A 15,624-nucleotide genomic window follows, 5' to 3' on the forward strand; every position below is an offset into this window, starting at 1 on the left:
TCCTTCTATCTCTCTACAATACATACAATCCATCATCATATACATACAAACATATCATGGCTGTGTGCAAACATTGTTTCTCACTTATTGTCTTCATCACCTTTTTGTACGTAACATGTACACTAGCAGCCAATCCTAATTACAACGTTCAAAGCTATGGAGCAAAAGCCGATGGTAAGAGTGACTCCACCAAAGCTTTTTTGGCCGCATGGGCGGCGGCCTGTGCCTCCACTTCCCCGGCCACCGTTTACATCCCGGTGGGAAGGTTCCTGCTAGGCAGTGCGACCACATTTGAGGGCCAAACATGCAAGAGCAAAGCCATAAAGTTTCAAATAGATGGAACCATTGTGGTCCCAACGGACTACAATGTGATTGGAAAGGCTGATAATTGGATCAAATTTGTATGGGTAACCGAAGTTTCCATCGTCGGTGGAACCCTAGACGCCAATGGCGCTGCTCTTTGGTCTTGCAAAAGCTCCGGCAAGAGTTGCCCTGATGGAGCTGGGGTACGTACATACACAATCTTAAACCTGCATATATATGTAATGATTTAAAGAATAAGATTTAAATAGGTATCTAAGCACACATAATGCAATTAGGTCTAAACTAACCAATCTCATGCAATTAGCGAAGGTTTTTCGAGTTTCTAACCAATCATCTAAATTTAAAATATTTTTAAAAAATAATTATTTAAAAGAAAAAAACAGCTCCAGGTCTCGGTCTCCGGCCAAGCTTCCACTTTTAATTTGATTGCTTTCTTCGTCTCCGTCTCCGGCCAAACTTCCACTTTTGATTGATTTCTACGCCAAAACGAAGCTCCGTCGGCCGAAGTTTTCGTCATCAACCAGAAAAGAAGCGTAAAGAATGGCGACGTTGACGGTTATGGACCCAAATCCAACTCCAAAGCTGGTTTTCGAGCCGCCGGCGACTCGATCCGGTACATTAACCGCTCTTCCGACGCCGAAAGCACCGTCCTCAGTAGCGACCGGTACAGACACGACCACCGCCGAAGAAGTGAGAGCACTGGCAGTCATTGGCCTTCCATCACCAACCACCAAAGGCTGAACCACCTGCCGATCGCGAAGCAGTAGCAAGACCACCGCTATCTTCTGTGGCCGGAGCTAGGGTTCCGCTTGGGGTCGTCGAACTTAACTTAGGCCGGTTGAACAGGTAGCCGAGACCAACCCCGCCATCTTTTTCATTGTTAGTCTCTTCGTTTCGCCGGAAAGTCGCCGGCTGCGCACTGTCTCCCGGAAAATCTGCAGGTCGCCAATCAGAGATTGGACCAGGGCCGGACGATTGTGACTCCACCACAAGACCATCCACGCCAGCCAACCATGATCGGACGTCTGGATCACCGTCAAACCTGTCGTCGTCATAATCTGGGAACGATTACGAGAAATCGTAGTTGGTCTCCGATAATCAATTTGACGTTTTTTTAAATAATTATTTTTAGGTTTTCAAAAAAAAAAATATTTTTAAAAACCTAGAAAATTAAATCTGTAAATGGGATTAATGGGCCTAATTGCATTATTGTGTCCAGTTCTATGACCTATTTGACTCTTATTTTAGCTTTGGTTTTAACAAATTTTTCTAACTTTTTGTAAATATATACATACGTATTTATGTACAGACACTAGCGTTTTACAACTCAAACAATATTGTTATCGACGGACTAAGTTCAAAAAACAGTCAGAAGTTTCACATTCGCATTGAAAGCTGCCATAACGCCAAGTTACAAGGAGTGAAAGTGTCGGCTGCGGGAAACAGCCCCAACACCGACGGAATCCACGTGCAGTTGTCAACAGGTGTCACAATCTTGAATTCTCATATCGGCACGGGTGACGACTGTATCTCCATTGGTCCGGGGAACTCCAACTTGTGGATTGAAAATATCGCGTGCGGCCCCGGTCACGGAATTAGGTCGGTCAAATTCAAAAACATTCTTAAACACCTTTAATTTACTTTATTGATGAATAAGAATCTTAATTAAGGAATCTTTGTTATATATGTTTGTGTGCAGCATTGGGAGTTTAGGTTGGAAAGAGCAGGAGGCTGGAGTACAAAATGTGACGGTTAAAACCGCTACTTTTACCGGCACTCAGAATGGGTTGAGGATCAAAACGTGGGCAAGGCCAAGTAATGGGTTTGTGAAAAATGTTGTTTTCCAACACGCAGTCATGTCTAATGTTAAACACCCCATCATCATCGACCAAAATTACTGTCCTAACAACCAAAACTGTCCTCATCAGGTACGGTCAATCATTCATGCATATTCCTTAGCTTGTTCCACCACCATCCTCAAAACTACCTTAAAAACATCAAAAACAGAAAATGATGTTCCGATGCTAATTAAATATGTTTTATACATGATTAATTATGACAGGGGTCGGGCGTGAAGATAAGCAACATAAAGTATAAAGACATACATGGTACATCGGCGACGAAAGTGGCGATGACTTTCGAGTGCAGCAAGATAGAACCGTGTCGTGGCATAACATTGGACAATGTAAACTTGACATATAAAGATCACCCAGCTCAAGCCTCCTGCTCTAATGCCGGAGGGACGTCTTCCGGTTTAGTTACCCCGGCGAGCTGCCTCTGATCTAAGAACTGCAAATTATACATGCCTTAATTTAATTTTCAGATGATTGAATATAATAGAAGTAATTAATACTCCGTATAATCTAATTTGTTACGTACTTAATAGTTGAAGCTGTATGATGGCGTCTGTGTTAGCCTCATTTGGCCTTACTACGTACAAAAATGTATACCATACTTACAATAATACTATATATATACATTTGCCTTATTGAATAATATAATTGTTAAATTTGGGACCAATACTTTTTATTTGCCTTTCATATCACATTACAATATATGCACATTTCATAGTACTGTTAGGACTCTACCGTCCTAATCCTAGTGTCTCTCTGTTAATTATTATCTTCCGTATATATTATTGTGATGTACTCTATCGTGTTTGTCTAATATAGAAAAATCATTTTCATAAAGTATATATTTAGTGTTCAGGTTTGGTGATGGTGTACCGTTCTTATCCATACAACCATAGTAAAAATATAATTAGAATAAAATATTTTATTTAATATTGCATATATTTGTTGTCAACTTGCACTTTAATTTGTAAATACCCATAATTAGATCATGAGACTAACTATTTTCAAAAAAAAGATCATGAGACTAACTGCTATTGTACTCCCCTATTTTCGTAGTCATTTTTTTTTTCTCTTCATTATATATACAACTTCATATTATTTAATATTTATAAGAATAAGGGTCAAATAGGCCATTGAATTGCACAAGATAATGCAATTAGGCCACTGAACCTAAAAAATCAACAATCGGGTCCCTAAACTAACCAATTTCAAACAAATCTTCCAATTTGTAGGTTTCCAACAGGTTAACAGGTCATCCTCCCAAAATAATTATTTTTTAAAAAATAAAATTTAAAAATTAATTATTTAATTAATTTAAAAAAAAAAAAAAAAAAAAAAACAGAAACGGCCGGAGACGAAGAAACTTTTTCGTCTCCGGCCATGGAGACGAAGAGTTTCTTCTTCTCCATGGCTGGAGACGAAGAAACTCTTCGTCTCCGGCCGTGGAGACGAAGAGTTTCTTCGTCTCCGGCAATGGAGACGAAGAGTTTCTTCGTCTCCAGCCATGGAGAAGAAGAAACTCTTCGTCTCCGGCCGGGGAGACGAAGAAACTGGCCGTTTCTGTTTTTTTTTTTAATTATTATTTTAATTTTAAAATTTTATTTTTTAAAAAATAATTAATTTGGTGGTTGACCTGTTAGAAACCTTCAAGTTAGATGAATTGTTAGGAATTTGTTAGTTTAGGGACTCAATTGTTGGTTTTTTGGGTTCAGTGGCCTAATTGTATTATCATGTGCAGTTCGATGGTCTATTTGACCCTTATTCCATATTTATATATATGAATAACTTACCTATATGTACTCGATTGCACAAATTGTAAGTACAATGGTAGTTGATGTACGAGTTAATTTCTAAAAGAGTCATCCGATTATTATTTTTTCTCAATTTCGTAATTTGACTTTCAGTTTCATCTAATGTAGTTCTTAAACTATTCAAGATTATGTCAAAATAGTCCTTTGTTAGCCTTATCATCATCTTAGCGTCAAATATGAGGGCAAAATGGGGATTTATTATTCCAAAGGTTGATATGGATCTCATGCTTGTTTCATAAATTTGTTGGCTCACTTTCACCGTATTTGTTGTACAATTGTCAACTGCAAAACCTTCAAGATGATCCATGTGGATAAATGAGCTGAAATTCCCTTTTTTGCCCTCATATTTATCGCTCAGATGACAGTTGCCTAACAGGACCATTTGTGGCTTAATTTTCAATACTCAACAGGCCATATTAGGGCAGTTGAAAGTATAGGTACGAAATTGAGAAAGGGTAATAGTAAGAGGACCATTTTGAGAATTAACTCGTTTATGTATCAAGTAATCCAAAAACAAAAAAAAAAAAAAATAGAATACTAAACTATAAAACATACGAGAAGAATATAATATAGCTAAAGTGATAATCTCTCATTCAAGTTACAGGTAATAAGAGAGAAAATTAAGCCATATTGAAAATATGATTTATCCATTTCTATATTAATATTATTTAGGTTTCCGTCCAAAATAACATCTAATTATCTATGAAGAACTAAATAAGCCACCACATTGATGACTAATTAGGGGTATTATTACAACTCTATATTAGTAATTATATAATTATACTCGCCCTATAACTCAAATATTAAACCAGCTTGATTAGTGTGAGTGATTGTGCACTCTCATTCCTTAAGAGATGTCGAGAGTTTAAATCTACTTCTCATATGAAAAGCCCAATCTGACCATGAACTTAAAGGTGCCTCTTACAATTAGGGTCTGCTCAGAACATCTCGGTGGTCTTAAAAATATTCAAATATTAAAAATGTAATTTTCTCTTTAAAATAATATTTTTAAGAATGGAAAGCACGCGTGCGCGAGACGATTAATTCAACTGCGGCCTGTAGGATGAAAATATTGTGATTATTTGATATTGAAAGTAACGGCACAATAAGGCAGCAGTACAGTCCGCCGTTAACGTACAAATTAGGAGTGTGTTTGGTTCGCATAAGGGAATCATAATTGGAATGAGAATTTAATACTTGGTAAATGAATTTTCCTGAATGTATTTTGTATGTTTGGTAGTAGGGTGAAATTGAAATAATTTGGTTATATATGACCTATAATAATGGAAATAAAGGTTTTAAAAAGACAAAAATAAAAAATTAAGGGCAATTAATCTTAATATAATGACATCCAAAGCACCAAAAAAAAAAAAAAAAAAAAACTAAAAAGACTAATCCAAACTTAAAAATCATATTACCAATAAGATGGAATGATACTGGTTTATAATTAGAGAATATAGTTTTTAATTGAAGGGGTAATCAAATCTCATAGTTGTGTTTAAAAAAGTTGTCAATCAAACCTCTGAAAGAGAAAATTTTGAATCGAGTTCGCAGTTGGAATTCAAGATTTTTGTGGCGTGCTGGGCGTGAGGTCCTCTTGAAGAATGTCCTCCCAGCAATGCCATGTTATGCCATGATTGTATTTCTACTACCATTGGGCTTATGTACGGATATCGAATCAGTCCTCAACAAGTTCTGGTGGTCTGGTTCCGTTACAGAGAGGAGAGGGGTGAGATGGAAATCATGGGCTGGTTTGTATGCGCCAAAGGAGAAAGGAGGGTTGGGGTTCAGACGTTTAAGAGAGATGAGCCTAGCTCTACTAGGCAAACAAGTGTGGTGGTTGCTTACGAGACCGGATTCTCTAGTGTCTCAGGTATTTAAATGTTGTTACTATCTTAGTTGCTCCTTATTTGATGCCACGCCTGGGAGTAATCCATCATCTGTATGGCAGGGGCTCTTGGTAGCTTTGAATGCAATAAAATCCGGTTGTTATAGAAGCATTGAAGATGGTAATGCTACTGCGATTGGGACTGACCCGTGGTTGCCATGTGCTGATAATCCATACGTAACATCGCAGCTGCATGATTTAGTGAAGAATGCTCTGAATGGCTGTTTGATCTGCTATCTGCAATAACCGAAGAGCTGAGGTGCATGTTTGTAATGGTTTGTTAGTTGGAGCATATGGGGGAGTAGAAATGACTATGTCTGGAAGGGGAAAGCCTTTGTATGTGATGCAGTGGTTCAGACTGCTGTTCGGTTTTGGAAAAACTGGAAGGAAGCTAATGAGCTTGTGGATGTTTCTGTTACGATACTTGCTGAACCGGCCTGCTGGAAAGCTCCGTCGTTGGGGCGATTGAAGCTAAATACAGATGCGGTGTTTGATGAAGGTAACAATGTAATGGGCATGGGATGGGTTTTGCGTGACTATGGAGGTCGGTTCTTGGCCGCCAACGGGTTGCGCATGCGGGGGCAATATGCAGTTGAGGTGGCCGAGGTAGTTTGTGTTCGAGAAGCACTGAGTTGGCTCAAGGGAACGGGATGGGTGATGTGGATGTGAAAACCGACTCGCATTTAGTTTATTTTGCTTTACGTTCCGTTTCTCTTAATTCTGCTTTTGGTTATATTGTTGATGACATTAAAGAAGTAGCATCCGCGCTATTGACGGTGTTGGCTTCTGTTTTGCTACGCGATCTGCGAATCGTGGTGCCCATTCCGTTGCTCGGAAAGCCGTTTCTTGTCAAGTTGGGGGGAGTGATTTGATCACCCTCCTCCCTATATTTCTAATTGTATTCTTTCTGAGTTAATGCATTAAATATTTCTCTCCAAAAAAAAAAAAAATATCAACCAAACACTAATTATGATTTTGATTCTCATTCCTAATGTGTAAACTCATGAATCAAAGTATCCAACACATCCCAAGTACCTTCACATGCTAATTAATTCCCTTAGCTTCTTTACTGATTTTATTTTATTTTATGATACTTTTAATTAATTTATAACATGAAAAATGATAACACATACAATGTCGGTTATATGCAATAATCGACATTGTATGTATATTTAAAAAAAAAAAAAACCGTACAACGTCGGTTATTACTAAATAATCGACGTTGTATAGTTTTATTTTTTAAAAAAATAAGTATACAACGTCGATTATTTTGTAATAACCCTAAGTTCTATTAATTAAATAAAAAAATATACGACGACATTGGTTTTTATTTAACCGATGTCGTATGTTTACTATACAACGTCGCCTACATCAACGTCACTTTTTAGTCGACGTTAAAGGCCCTAAATAACCAACATTAAAAGTCATATGTGTAGTAGTGTGTATCTTTTAAAAGAGAAAAGAAAAAGAAGTGGTTGCTAGTTGGCGATTACCCAACGCACTGCATCTGCATGTGCCCATTACGCAACGTTGGTGAAACGTGAACGTGCACCATCACCTTTAAAAAAAAAAAACACTTTTTACAAAGATTTTGGAAGAAAAATCAGGTTATTAATTAGACGAACCTCACCAATCTCTCTTCTCTCTCCGTTACACGAGACACAATTTGTAGAAAACCCTAAATTTCATACGAATAGTGTTACTCTTATATGTTATATATCATATACTACGTAGCACAGTATACCTAAAATGTGTTTGAAAATTAAAAAAATGACTTCTGAAAATTGTTTTTTGATAAATGAGTGATTTTCCATAAAACATTTCCATTTCTCATGTTGAGTAGCATTCCAAAAAACTGTGTTTATGTGTTTGATTCATTTTATGAAAAATAAGAAGAATTTGAACAATATTTGCCCAGCTATTTTATTTCCAAATAACAAACAAAATATTATTCATATACTATTTGAACAATCTTATTCGTATTTGATATTTTGTATTTGAACCTTGTATTTGAACATTTTTAATTCATTTTACCTTTACTTCTTGGCCTCTAATAAAATGAAATTATGGATCCATCCCTGATTATAAAGTAAATGTACCTTTTGTTAAGAGAAAATGCATTATTTTACATAATGTACGTTCAGTATACAAATAATGTACTTTTCGTATATTCACAATGTATTTTTTTATGGTTCATACAACATTACATACGTTGACCATGAGGTGGACTAAAAAGTCTACCAATTTGATGGGACAAAACTTTCGGTCACTGTTGCAAAAATTAGGAGCGCCTAGGACGTGGCGATTTCCCCCTATATGCCTAACTTGGTCGACTCAGCCGAATTAGTTGAGTTAACCCGACCGACTCTAACTTGCTTCTCTCTCTCTCTCTCTCTCTCTCTATCTGGGGAGGGGTTAGCACTTACCGCCAACTATAACCATGCTTATAACTTTTTTTGTTTTTTGTTTTTTTTTTTTGTTTTTTGTTTTGTTTTGTTTTGTTTTGTTTTGTTTTTTTTTTTTTTTTACAGGGCGAGACAAGTTAAATATGTATTGGCAATGTAAGTCAAAGTTTTTAACGAGGCAAGGTCGTGACCAAATAATGTCCAAGGGGAGTGTTATAAATATATTAATGGTGGCCATTATTTTGTAACGTCTGTTTTAATATCTCATTATGTAATCATTATTATTACTGTATTATATATACATATGTTGTACACCATTGTTTGAGTTCGATCAAATAATTGTTGAATTAATAATTAATGTGTAGATGTAAGCATCCGGTGCTGAAACTTTGGGGATTTTATATATCAGTGTTTACGATTTGTATAACTTGAGCTCTCTCTCTCTCTCTCTCTCTCTGGGGAGGGGCTAGCACTTACTGCCAACTATAACCATGCTTATAACTTTTTTTGTTTTTTGTTTTTTTTTTTGTTTTTTGTTTTGTTTTGTTTTGTTTTGTTTTTTTTTTTGTTTTTTTTTTTGTTTTTTTTTTTTTTTTGCAGGGTGAGACAAGTTAAATATGTATTGACAATGTAAGTCAAAGTTTTTAACGAGGCAAGGTCGTGACCAAATAATGTCCAAGGGGGAGTGTTATAAATATATTAATGGTGACCATTATTTTGTAACGTCTCTTTTAATATCTCATTATGTAATCATTATTATTACTGTATTATATATACATATGTTGTACACCATTGTTTGAGTTCGATCAAATAATTGTTGAATTAATAATTAATGTGTAGATGTAAGCATCCGGTGCTGAAACTTTGGAGATTTTATATATCAGTGTTTAGGATTTGTATAACTTGAGCAAATGTACTATTTGAATATATATATATATATATATATATATATATATATATATATATATATATATATATATATATATATATATATATAATATCACCGGTTCAAATTACACATTATTGAAACCTCTTTGTAGACGATATTGGTAGTAATAATAGAATCTTGTCCATTATCGTCTTGAGCTAACACCTTCAAGGCAATCAGGATGGGTGACTTGGGAAAAAGTCACGTACAATTGACCATGATTAAACACCAATTTTTTCAGAGATAACCAAACATGAGTTACTGTTTGGCCCTGGACTTTGTTAATAGTCATGGCATATGCGAAAATTAATGAGAATTGTTTATGCTGAAACTTGAAGGGCAATCTCGTAATGAACAAATGAAGTAATAATGTATTCATAAGTAAGCGTACAAAATCACAATCATTTTTAATTATGAAATACGGGTCATATAAGGTTTCAAACTTGTTAGTAAAGTGGAATTGAATCCATAAATTTAAAAAATTTTAAAGTGATCATTGAATTTAGGAAAAAAAAAGTACAATTAAACATTTTTTTAATTGTTTTAGCAGGTAGGCTTACTTGGCATCCAAATCATCATCCAAAATATTTAATATAATAATTTTAAGAGATTTTTATCTGTAACAATAAAACTTTTAAATCTTATTTTTCAAATAGGGATTGTTTTAGTCACATCATTGCTTCATTACTATCAATTAGTTTTTCATCATTTTGTCACTATCAATTTTTACATTGCTATTGCTACAACATTAATGTTATTTTTATAAATACTAAAAAATCAAAATGTTAATAGTAAGAGTAGACCAAATAACATTTATGTTACAACTTTAAACTATAACCACTTTTAATTAATGTTCCTTTAATTTTATTTAACTGAGCATTTGAAAAAATTTAAAATACTCTAATATATGCTCTTTTAATTTTTGTTAATATGCCTTTTATTTATTTAATTAAACATTTCCAAACAATAGTAACATTTCTTATTCTAACATCAATAAATTGATAAATAAGAATAAAAATTATAATAATTAATGAAATACACAAAAATACAAAATATTCGTATTTTATAATATTGTTTCTAAAATTTTAATTAGATAAAATAAAAGACACATTAATAAAAATTATAGGGATGGACATTTCGATTTGGTTTCTTTAATTTTGGTTTGCTGGGCAGTTGTGTTTTATCCTCACCTGAAATCTTTCTACAATCATCTTCGTTACATTTTTCTAGAGCAGTTGTCTTCTATCTAATGTACTATTCCATTCTACATGCTTTATGGCTTGTTTGGCTATTTAGTGTTTTTGCATCCAAGTTATAAATTTGCATTTGAATTAGTAATGAAGTTTAAATTATTTGAGAGTTGCTTGTCCCTAGATTAAGGCTTGCAACTCTTCCACTATGTGTTTAGTGTTATTTATGATCATTAGTTTGCTTTGCTATATACTTAAAATGCATATTTTTCTAGTGTGCTATAGTTGATGTGTTTTTGTATCGGGTATATCTGTCTTCTGTAAGCAGAGGTTGTGTGTATCGGCTTTGTGTCTTTTCACCAGGGTTGTAAAAATCGGTCTAGGCGCCCGTCTAGGCGCTAGGCGCCTCTAGACAGTGGCGATTTCCCCCCTAGGCGCCCGCCTAGGTTACCGGCCGCCTAGCGCCTAACTCGGCCGATTTGGCCGCCTAGCGTCTAAGTTAGTCGAGTTAACTCGTCCATTTCAGTCAAGTTAACCAGATCGACTTGGTCTATTTTTTTTATTATATATGTGTGTGTGCGCACGCGTATACATATATATATAATATGACATATATACACTCGTAGACTAGTTTGATACTTTGAATCTTTGGATGATTGAAGTATTTGAGTATTTCATATTTGTGTATTTTTAATTTTTAATATTGTTTTAATGTTTTTTTTTTTTTTTGAAAATCATTGTTTTGATGTTATGAATTATCTTAAATTCATTTATTTGGATGTGTTATTTGAATAAATGTTGAAAACGACCTCATTAAAATTGTCAAACTGCACGTCTACCACTGTTTTTTTGGCGCCCGCCTAACGCCACCTAGATTCCGCCTAGGCGCTAGGCGCTGTCCGGGCGCCCGACTAGCGCCTAGCGCCTACTGCAACCATGCTTTTCACAAATGCACTTTTATCGAAAGAGTTCTCTGCAAAACTATATATTGAGGAAGATGGACAGTTGTGTTTTATCATCCGTCTTTAGTCATTTAATATGTATGTAGAGTGACTTTTTGATTCCTTGTTTCAGTAGATGTCTTTTGCCCCATGAAGTTACACATTGTCACTTTTAAAAAACATGAGTTATTGTCAGGAAATTTTATTTAAAATAGATCTGAAAATTCTATGCATTTTAACTTCTTGAGACGGCTTATGGAGATGTAAATTTATTTATGTCTATAGATGTCCCAGTGACAGACTTTAGTTCGTATACAACTCTCTGATGTCTTCTTATAATTACCCACTATTAAGTGATATGCTTGGTATTGTAGCTACACTGGGAATTGTTGACGATGATAACCTCAACATGTAAAGTTTTACTTTGAATTTTAGAATTCAAAATTTTCCAACCTAGATGAAGTATAGTTGTTTGGTAGTCAAGCTAAGATTAAAGAACTTTAATATTCATCTAAAATGATAAAACTACAAACTCAAGTATGCATTTATGTCAGAAATATGCTAGTTAAAGAACAAAGACATATAGTGATTGAATTCTAGTGTAATTATGTTTTAACATAGTAATAACACAGAAATAGCCACTTAAGCTTCTACTAATAACACAGAAATAAAATTGCATAACAGAATTCTATTTTATGCATAACAGGATGATTAAATGGATTATAGTAAATTAACTGTATACTACAAAATCATCTATGCACAATAATATGAACAATAAATAGGCAGCATGTTTACAGAATAAGAATATGATTGTTTAGGCTAAAATATATTCTGTCATTATGCTTTGTAACATAATCAAAACTTTGATCGATACACATTTATAGTTTAATAAATATAAGCATGCAATACAGTGACAACTAAAAAAATGCATTCAAATTTCATCGGAAATATTCCGTTTATTTTTTTTTAATAATGCGTAATTTCGTATAACTGTACAACAAAATCAAGTTGTTTGGAAACATCCAGGTAAACAAAATCAAAACTATCGATGTGTACTCCAAATCGTAGAGCTATAGTTAATAACATTCACATGGGAGTCATGGAGTAAGCACTCTTGTGTCTGTTGGTTGACTGTGGAATGTTGATATTCCCTGGACAAATAACAACGCATCAGCCGGAGCCTTATACAACTTTTTCTTGTCCTGGGGGATAGGTCGGAAGCATAGACAAAAACAGACCCCATTAGTGAAAGAATAATAGTGTTGTTTACGATTTGCAGAATCGAAAGAAAAATATTTTTGTTTACGATTTGCATATTTGAAAGAATAATATTGTTGTTTATGAATAGCAAGGAAGTATATGTATTGTATTTTTTATACGAATTGGAATAGTGGTATACTGTATTGTTGTTGGCGAAATAATATTTTTGTTTATTTGAGGTCTCCGATTTTCTATAATTGTATTACGAAAAGGAATTTTAATGTAGAATTGTAATACGAATATGAAAGTAGGAAAGAATATGTAATTATTAGGTAATTATACTAATATAATAGTGTAAATTATGTATTGTCAATGATTAATTGTTTAAATAAATGAGACTATGTTTTGGAAAATAAAAAAACAAAAAACTAAATGAGACTATTTATTATCCATACGCAATTTAAAATAATAGTAAAATTAACCCATCAAATAACATCAACAGTAAAAAGAAGTGGTCAAATAACATCAACAATAAAAAGAAGTGGATGAGTGAGTGAGAACAATGTGAGTAGGAATTACAACTATGTAAGTGATGCAGTTAGATTCCCCATATAACGCACATTATTAAAATAATTTTGTAAATAAAAAATATAAATAATTAAAACTGCATTGTGATATTTACTCCGTCTTGCTGGGAAGTATATGCACTATATTATTACGATTAGTAATTTTAATCTAAAATTGAATTAGGAATAGGAAAATAAGGTCTTTGCTTTTGCAAACACTGCAATTTGAAATATTTGCAATTCGATATATTTCATATGTAGCTAGCATCTACCCATAATTAATTTTGAATCTTAAATACTTCCTTTTTTCTTAAATTTGAGTCGACCAAATTAATTAATTACTAAAAACTGACGTGACATAAAAATATTCATTAATTAGTTAAAATCTAAATTAATAAATTACTTGTAGGTATATAATATAGTAATTGTAATTAAGTACATAATTTCTGACAAAATCTACAATGGGCATAGTAAATTTGATCCATAATATAATGTGGACCCAGTCTAATTGTATGTATAATTTGCTGGGTAGTTCAACAATGGGCATAGTAAATTTGATCAATAATATTACTGTTCAAAATAATATAATCAATCTTAATACACTTGAAAAAAAAATATTTATATACTACAGAATACTTGAAACCTATTGTAAAATGTGATACATATAAAAGAGGAAAAAGCTACACAATACTTGAACCTTTATAAGTCATCGCTTTATTCTTCAATCCAGCACTATGCCGCAACATCAAGCTAATAATAAAAGAAATTAGTTACAGATTGAAATAAGATTTTTAAAAAAGATTAAAATTGTTAATTTGTTATTACCCAATAAAATTGAGAATGATGATCACCAATACTTGGCTGGAATATTTTTGCGATATTTGAAAATTCAAGAGAAATAACTATAATAGAAAAGAGTTAATAAATAAATATAAAAGGAAACTAAAACATGAATATAGCGTTTTATACTGCAACACTAAAAAAAAAAACATAAACTGCATAATCACAAAAAAGGAACTTGTAATCCTTACTTCACCTATATAAACTAAAGTTAATAGATTGGAATGCTCCAAATTGAAAAGCCAAGCTCCAAATTGCTCTTCCTCAATCTTATGTTTCAGTCTTGGTGATGGAGTGTTGTGTTTTGGGCTATATTTATAGGTGATTGGGAGTGTTTGAGTATAACATGGAGTTGGGAGATTGAGTTTGATTTTAACTGGGAATTAAACATGCATGTTTTAATGATTTTTTTTATTTAAATCTTAATAATTTAGCCAGGCAGTTGAGTTTTAATGAGAGTTTAAAATTTAGTAAATTTAACAGAGAATTAACGGAGAATTATAAAACTAATAATGGATAATATAATTTTTAACGGGAAAAGGAATAATATAATATCGTTGAATAGAAATATGAATATTAATATTGTTGTATTGCTAATATTATGTTTGACTATTTTACTACTTAATCATCCCTTTCTGACTGACATATGTGTTGGTCCCGGTAGGGTCGAAAGAGAGTCTAGAGGGGGGGGGGGGGGGGGTGAATAGACTCTAATCGATTCTTTTTCAAAGCGACTCCTTTCGGAGATATGCACAACGGAAATAGTGTTTTGTTTTAGATATTCTTTGCACACTTTCGTTATAGTAAAAACTTAGCGTTTGGTCGATATGATATGCAATGCATGAAAGTAATAGCTGAATGTAAAGAGATATGGAGAGAGAGATTTTTATAGTGGTTCGGCTGTTAACGAAGCCTACTCCACTCTTCTTTCACAACTCGTGAAAGGGTTTGCACTATCACTCATAGTACAAACTACTTCAAGCTGACTTCCTTGATCATTAAGCTGGATGGATGATGTGGATGTGGATGTGGAAACCAACTCGCAGTTAGTTTATTTTGCTTTATGTCCCATTTTTAAAAGGAATAAGGTTCAAATTGGCCACTGAACGTAACCTAAAAATGCAATTAGGCCACTGAACGAAAAAAAAGTGCAATTAGGCCACTGAACACTCCAAAAATGTGCAATTTCACCTGATAGCAGGTTACCCTCAATTTTAGCAGGTTATCTGCTTACGTGGCAGCTGAGTTGGCATTTTAAATAAATTTTAATTAATTTTTAATAAATTTTAATAATAAATTTTTATTAAAAAAATTTTTTTAAAAATAAAAACGACTTTATTTTATTTTTATTTAATTTTTTTCAATTTTTTATAAAATTTATTATTAAAATTAATTATTAAAAATTATTTAAAAATTATTAAAAATGCCAACTTAGCTGCCACGTAAGCAGGTAACCTGCTAAAATTGATGGTAACCTGCTATCCGGTAAAATTGCATACGTTTGGAGAGTCTAGTGACCTAATTGCACATTTTTTGAGTGTTCAATGGCCTAATTGCACTTTTTTTTCGTTCAGTGGCCTAATTGCATTTTCAGGTTACGTTCAGTGGCCAATTTGAACCTTATTCCTTTTTAAAATTCTGCTTTTGGTTATATTGTTGATGACATTAAAGAAGTCGC

General features: G+C 33.4%; 1 protein-coding gene across 1 annotated transcript; it reads left to right on the plus strand.

Moving 5' to 3' along the window:
• The first annotated feature begins 33 nt into the window (after window positions 1-33).
• Window positions 34-2,605, plus strand: LOC109189734 (polygalacturonase-like). Its single transcript, XM_019340343.1, has 4 exons — window positions 34-506; window positions 1,634-1,923; window positions 2,024-2,252; window positions 2,387-2,605. Exons 1-4 carry the CDS (start codon window positions 57-59, stop codon window positions 2,603-2,605), a joined length of 1,188 nt encoding a protein of 395 aa, XP_019195888.1. The 5' UTR covers window positions 34-56.
• Window positions 2,606-15,624: the final 13,019 nt, after the last annotated feature.

The sequence above is a fragment of the Ipomoea nil genome, unplaced genomic scaffold, assembly GCF_001879475.1.
Source record: "Ipomoea nil cultivar Tokyo-kokei standard unplaced genomic scaffold, Asagao_1.1 scaffold1562, whole genome shotgun sequence".
Classification (NCBI taxonomy): domain Eukaryota; kingdom Viridiplantae; phylum Streptophyta; class Magnoliopsida; order Solanales; family Convolvulaceae; genus Ipomoea; species Ipomoea nil.

What these genes read in the sequence shown, in the direction of transcription:
- LOC109189734 (XM_019340343.1), top strand. Translation starts at nt 57, where the DNA reads ATGGCTGTGTGCAAACATTGTTTCTCACTTATTGTCTTCATCACCTTT. An exon ending in GGCCCCGGTCACGGAATTAG is followed by an intron (nt 1,924 to 2,023) that starts GTCGGTCAAATT and finishes GTTTGTGTGCAG; the next exon opens with CATTGGGAGTTTAGGTTGGA. An exon ending in ACCAAAACTGTCCTCATCAG is followed by an intron (nt 2,253 to 2,386) that starts GTACGGTCAATC and finishes TAATTATGACAG; the next exon opens with GGGTCGGGCGTGAAGATAAG.